Source organism: Colletotrichum phormii, assembly GCF_030913505.1.
Source record: "Colletotrichum phormii strain CBS 102054 chromosome Unknown BDP81scaffold_53, whole genome shotgun sequence".
NCBI classification, from domain to species: domain Eukaryota; kingdom Fungi; phylum Ascomycota; class Sordariomycetes; order Glomerellales; family Glomerellaceae; genus Colletotrichum; species Colletotrichum phormii.
Genome location: NW_026851495.1, coordinates 51,438 through 57,437, shown reverse-complemented (window position 1 = coordinate 57,437; position 6,000 = coordinate 51,438). Strand labels below are relative to the sequence as shown.

Here is a 6,000-nt window from a genome sequence, read left to right as displayed (position 1 = left end):
GCGTATCCGACGTAGTGTCGGAGTCCCCTTCTACCACGGCCTTGGCTAATTGTTCGAACTCGTCCTACGCATCGTACTGCCTCTCGGTGAGCCGGTACGGCGGTCTCCTGTCGTCCGGTAGCTCCTACGTCCGGAACCATACATAGAGCAAGACCCTCTAGACATCTTTATACCGTACCTAAGTATCCTCCTTAATGCGGTTATTAAACGGCCTCGTGGGCTTAATATATGCTTCCTTCCGCTAGACCTCGAATAATACGGCGTACCCGACCTTATTAGGCGTAAATATGGCCCTGGCGTACTCCAAGACCTCGTTGACCGAAGTCCACATCATATGGAGCACGTCCTCCACGGCCTCCTGGATTAGGCCGGTGGTTTCGTAGAGCTGGCTGATGCGTAGTCCACTTAGATGCTCTGCCCATCCTACCCGCTGGAGCCACGGGTTCGGCTCGAGCTTGTCGTTGGTAGCACGGATAAGATCGTCATAGCTCGCCTTGACCTGCTCGGCTTAGTTCTGCCGTAGTTAACGGAGTAGCTTGGTGGCCTGCCGTGATGCTACCTCCTCGGCGACCGCCTCCGGCGCTTGGTCTAGCGGTTAGCCACGCCCTACCTCGAACTATTAGCTCCTAGCCCGTAATAAAAAGAACCGCTAGTATAGTATACCGGACGTTTACGGTATGTTACGTTCTTAATAAGATCTCGCCCTTACGTTACCGCCCTTCTTCTAATCGTTTACCTACCCGTGATGTTTTTGGTAGTGATCCTGGATCCTTTGAGTTTGGCGATAAATATAGGAGTATCGGTGATATTGGATACCGTCCGTGCGTGGGTCGGTAAGATGGTCGATGGGGGCTGTTGATGGGTCGGGATACTGCAGCTGCGTAAGACTGGCCTGGTTCGTACGTATGCCCATTATACCAGAGATGGCCTTGACGATGCTACTACGGGTCGACGGTGGGATATGGCGGTGGCGTGTCCGTAGGTGGGTGGCTAACTCGTCACTAACCACAGCAAACTGACATGTTTTACAAATAGCGAGTGCATACTCTTCATAAAAGATAAACGGCTCCATTACTAGCGTAATTACGATAGTCTTGGGCCGTGGTAGTTGTGGGCTACTACCGAGATAAGTGGTGTTAGTCTTACATATTGGTGGATTGATGTTGACTGTGGTTGAGTTAAGATGCTGTTGGACGGGCAACTATCTTAACCACAGCATTAAACTGGACGTGGGCGCTATCTCCTCATTCGGTAGCTGCAGCGCATTCCTTATCTCGTTTAACTATACTAAACTGCTTACCACAAAGGAAACGCTAGGTAGAAATACTATGATTGGCTGCTGCCTCAGTGAGCATAGCAAGGTTATGTGATGATAGCTCTAGCGTTGATTGGTGCACTGATGCACGAGCCATCTTCACCCCATCAAATCGGCAAACACGAATCTATACAAATAGAGATAAATATTGGGTTATGAATAAAGATAAGATAAGTTCTGAACTCGCCTGATTGCCAGCTTTCGATGCATATCTATATCGTCTATTTTAGCTAAGGAAACCTCTACCAACTCTACCCCTATAATCTCTATCAACTCTACACCCTAGTATTCACGCCCCATAATTATTTTCTATAGCGTTTTCTATGAACTCTACTACAGTTCGTCGTGTCCTAGAGGTTAGGCTTACCGAGATGGATGAGGTCGGCATGCTTTATGATGTTATAGGCATGATGAACGTATGCTACAGAATGCAGATTCTATGGTTATGTATGGAGGGGTTATAGTATACTAGTTGCTGAATCAAACGGCCAAATACAAACTCGTTAAACATATGCGATTTGAGATCTTGACTGCTCTTAGCCTTTACTAGACGTCTAGCTTTGGTAGTGATGCTGTTCAAAGGTTCGACGCACGAGCCATCTGAGTAACGGCCACCCTACCGATCATTGGTGCAGCCATGCACGAGCCATCTTGACCCTATCAAACCGTCAATCACGAATCTATACATATAGAGGTGAATACTGGGTTTATAATAAAGGTAAGATCATTTCTGAGCTCGCCTAATTCTCAGCTTTCGATGCATGTCTATATCGTCTATTTTAGATAAGAAAAACTCAATGAAGCTGACCCCCTGTCGTTTCAATGAATCTGACCCCTTGTCTTTAGGGACCCATTTCTATTTCTATGGGCATTTCAATGAATCTGAGTCGGATTCATCGTTGTCTGTATGTTAGGGTCAAGCACTTTGACAGGACGACGTACGTTGAAGACGACCTACCTATGGTTCATTAACCCACCCGTCTAAAGGTTCTACTTGGGTCTCTCTGGCTGCTAAGCCTGTTTTGTTTGCACGGACAGTAGCCAACACACGTGTCTCAAGCGGAAGACCAACTCTAAGCTATCTGATGAAAGAGTCTGTTTAATACTATAACCTAGTATACCCTATAGTAACCACGCTCGTGTCCAGATAAGCTGTAACTGCATATAGTATATTTCTAGAGCTAGACTACTATTTCTATTACTGCCTGTATAGTACGACCTGGGGATGCTCCATTCTACGGAGCTTATTTAGTGCTGTCAATAAGCCTACGCCTCTCTGTACTGTAACTCCAGGACGGAACGGCAGGCTCGTGCCTCCAGACGTTTCTGTTACGTCAATTCTCAGACGATAGTTACTTCTCGTACTCCGCAGCCAACAAACTTCCTCCTAATAATAGTCTGTATGCTACTACTTCTAGCAGGCTCCGTCATTATTAACATATTACTACAATGGTTTGTGTGGTTGTAGTTGATGATATAGGCGTCTATGATATGGCCGTTCTCCAAGGCTCTATGCATTTTCTTCCACATAAAGACACAGTGAACCTTGTGGTATCTCCAGGATACATACATCTGCGCCACGTCCCCTTTCTGGACCGTTTCTAGTGGAACTGGCTGAGTGCCAAGTGGATCTAGGAACCACTCCCAAGGTTCCGAGGCAAGGAAGTCGTTAACTAGTAAGTCGTCATAGCATGCCGGTGGCAACCATGAGAATGACATGACGTCAAATCGACAGCCGAAAGAACGGGCTTCAGAGGCTGTGGCGCCACATAAAATGTTATCAAGGAGGCTTGTTGGCGCTACCGACGTCGTAGCTTGTAAGGCGTAGATGTAGGTGGTCCCGGTGAGAGTAATCAGGAAGAGTAAGGCAGCAAGGAGAGTGTAGACTGTCGGACGCTGCCGGACGACTGTGGTCTCTCTACGCTTACGAGGGGGGCCTTCGGGGATGACTAGTGAATACTGCGCCATGTTTTTCTCGGCTGACTCTCTTTCTGCCGGAGAGATCAGATGGATTGCGCCTCAGGAAATAGATCAGGCAGTAGCTTAGGGGATAAGGTTAGGTTATGCCTAAGTAAGGTGGGAGGAATCTGGTTATAGGATACGCCGTAAATCAGCCCGGATCAGATGATAGGTAGTAGATAGAGGTTTCCACAAAGAACGCGTTGGGACGACGGATACGAGGGAATACCGTCCAGGCACCTAGTACATACAAGGGCGGCCGTCCAAAAATAGACCTAGTACAACGCTAGAAAGCCCAGGCGCAGATTCAAGGTCTCTTTGTCGCCCCCAGATGCTGCTGAGGCCGGACCCCGGAATACTACTACGAAGTGGAGTTCTGGCGCTGGACGGCAAGGCCCTGCTTTGGGTAGAGGATAATAACCCTGGTTTATCCCGCTACCTCTGCTGCGGAATATAATTACGTCAAAATTGAATGCCTTTACCTTCCTATTACAGTAACTACCTGCGGCAAACCGCGGCCCTGGAGCCTATCCACTAGACGCATCTCTGTTGGAAGGACCTGTTGGAGCGCTGCTGCCAAGGGTGGCCCTGGCGGCGGGGATCCAAGTGGGACTGAAGAGGACAGGGAGGATGGGAACGCAACCAACGGAAATGACGGGGGACGAGAACGCGACGGAGGCTGTTCTTAAGAGTCCTCTCGCCTGATAGCTTGTCTTCGAATCCTGATTCTCTAGGCAGAGTTCTTCCTCGTAGACTGAATATTTATCCCTCAGGGTATTGAGAACTCTTTTTTCCTTCTAATATGGATTCTACTAAGGAGTATTCTCTCTTGGCCGAGGACCTGCGTTCTAACTCATCTGGGGACCTCGATTTCGATGAGGCGACGCTGTGTCGCCCTGCGACCCGGAACCCTCGATCTTGGCCTGCCAGACTGGCTGGATTCGGCTACGGCGCAATATTGGTTCTCGCCCTGCTGCTGGCCTTCTATTTAGGGTGGATACTGTCTCCAAAGTCCCCAGGAAAGGTACATGTTGATACGGCCTGGTGTAAGTTGTCCTCATAGCTACCTTCCACCCGGCAAAAGTTTACTCACGAACGATACAATTATGTCCTAACAGCCGAATTAAAGAGTCAAATAAGACGTGTTCCATACACCTTTGACCCCCATTTCGTAACGCCCCCTTCGGAGTATATGGGACAGCCAAACCCGGAGTTGGATAAGAAATGGTATCATCTTGCAGGACGTAGGGCGCCGGTATTCGTTATTGTTGGTATCACAGGCGTGATACATTTCCTCATGAGGGTGTATCTTCGGCAACAATCACGTCGATGTCCGTGATAATTGCTGTAGTTGTTCTTCCTATTTACATTGTGGGCAGGGGTCGGTCGAAGTAGGTGGTGACGGCCTGGGTGGTTGCCCCACCTTAACCGGCCGTGATGACTAAGCCGGTTGTCGCACTTCGCCCAGGGCAGGCGCCAGCCAGCCCACGATACCTGCCCATTGCTCCTTATCAGCCTTGCCGTTCCGACAGTTATGTACCTTAAAATATAGCTAACTCGACTGTGTAGTGCGTAACTTTGCGGTTGACCAAGAGACTCTGGCTCGCGCAAATAAGTCAAGGGCCGCCGTACAATGGCCTGGTACCCAGAAGTATCAGGCTGGCCTGGAAGCCTTCCACCAGTTACATTGTCTAGTACGTTTATACGCCATCTTGGCCCTACGGGCATAAGAGGGGCTCGGGGCTAACGTGCTTCAGAACTATATCCGGATGTATACGTATATGGACTACTATAGTAAGATAGACTTCGATATGCTCCAGGAACCGCTTGAGGAGCGAACCGAGCACAAAGGTACGTCGTCCCGGCTCTATGCGACATGGTGGCAGTGTGCTTACGCTACCACCTAGATCACTGTATCGACGTACTCCGTCAGCAATTGATGTGTGCACCCGACCTGAACATTTATACGTTTCATTGGACTAAGCACTCGCCTGTGCCATTCTTCGATTTAAGCACGAACCACGAATGTATTGACTGGGAACGGTTCGACTCGTGGACTACTGGGCAGATGGTCCACGAGGGTGTCCCTCAGAAGCCTGCTGATCATGACGATTTTTTGGACTAGTATGATAAATGGGTCTGCTCTGTGGAGCCTATTCCTTGTTGGTTACGAGATATCTCAACTAAAGGCAGGCATAAGTTACTATTTCTCTTTCTCGTCGTTTTATATATTATTATACGGCGCCTCTCTATAGCCTTTTATACTGCCTTATAAGAAGATATACTTGCTCTACTAGCGTTTATCTACCTTAATCTCATGATCTCGTCAGGTATGCGGGGTCCCTAAGCTTTCTTATAGCGGTTACTCCTTCCGTAGGCACTATGCCATAGAAATCCCGCAATTCGGTGGCTAAGTAACGGTTACGAGGTCTGTCGGATAGCAACCCTAGGTATACGGTGGCGTGAGCTGTAGGTTAGAACTGTTGGTTCTTTTGGCGACGTTGGCACAATATGCAAAGCACCCTTGGCACGCTAAGCTTTTCTAGCCGCTAAAGGGTGTGCTCGGTAGTGGGTCCTAGGGCTAGTTTTGGCTTGGCAATTGGCCATAACGACGGCGCAACCAACGGTCTGCGGCCGTCTCGAAGGAGGACCTGGCGAATCGGATAGTACAAAAGACCGGTCCAACGTACGGTTTACTCCGGACCGAGTGGTCATCTTATGCGTGT

The 6,000-nt window shown here is 48.9% G+C and overlaps 4 protein-coding genes across 4 annotated transcripts; 1 reads left to right on the top strand and 3 right to left on the bottom strand.

The window, feature by feature from the left end:
- Positions 1-241: 241 nt before the first annotated feature.
- On the bottom strand, positions 242-478 carry BDP81DRAFT_336815 (uncharacterized protein; the record flags this gene model as incomplete). Its single annotated transcript, XM_060585954.1, has 1 exon — positions 242-478. A coding segment is annotated over one exon (237 nt), but the record flags the coding sequence as incomplete, so codon positions are not given.
- BDP81DRAFT_387990 (uncharacterized protein) lies at positions 434-1,072 on the bottom strand (the record flags this gene model as incomplete). The annotated part of the gene is made up of 2 exons (XM_060587049.1): positions 434-606; positions 664-1,072. The coding sequence occupies one exon, from the start codon at positions 1,070-1,072 to the stop codon at positions 737-739; it is 336 nt and encodes a 111-aa protein (XP_060437413.1). The 3' UTR covers positions 434-606; positions 664-736.
- Positions 1,073-2,677: 1,605 nt separating this feature from the next.
- On the bottom strand, positions 2,678-3,082 carry BDP81DRAFT_271771 (uncharacterized protein; the record flags this gene model as incomplete). The annotated part of the gene is made up of 1 exon (XM_060582937.1): positions 2,678-3,082. A coding segment is annotated over one exon (405 nt), but the record flags the coding sequence as incomplete, so codon positions are not given.
- A 1,089-nt stretch (positions 3,083-4,171) lies between these two features.
- On the top strand, positions 4,172-5,493 carry BDP81DRAFT_387988 (uncharacterized protein). Its single transcript, XM_060587048.1, has 5 exons — positions 4,172-4,320; positions 4,393-4,518; positions 4,844-4,968; positions 5,032-5,125; positions 5,182-5,493. The coding sequence occupies exons 2-5, from the start codon at positions 4,467-4,469 to the stop codon at positions 5,397-5,399; spliced, it is 489 nt and encodes a 162-aa protein (XP_060437411.1). The 5' UTR covers positions 4,172-4,320; positions 4,393-4,466; the 3' UTR covers positions 5,400-5,493.
- Positions 5,494-6,000: the final 507 nt, after the last annotated feature.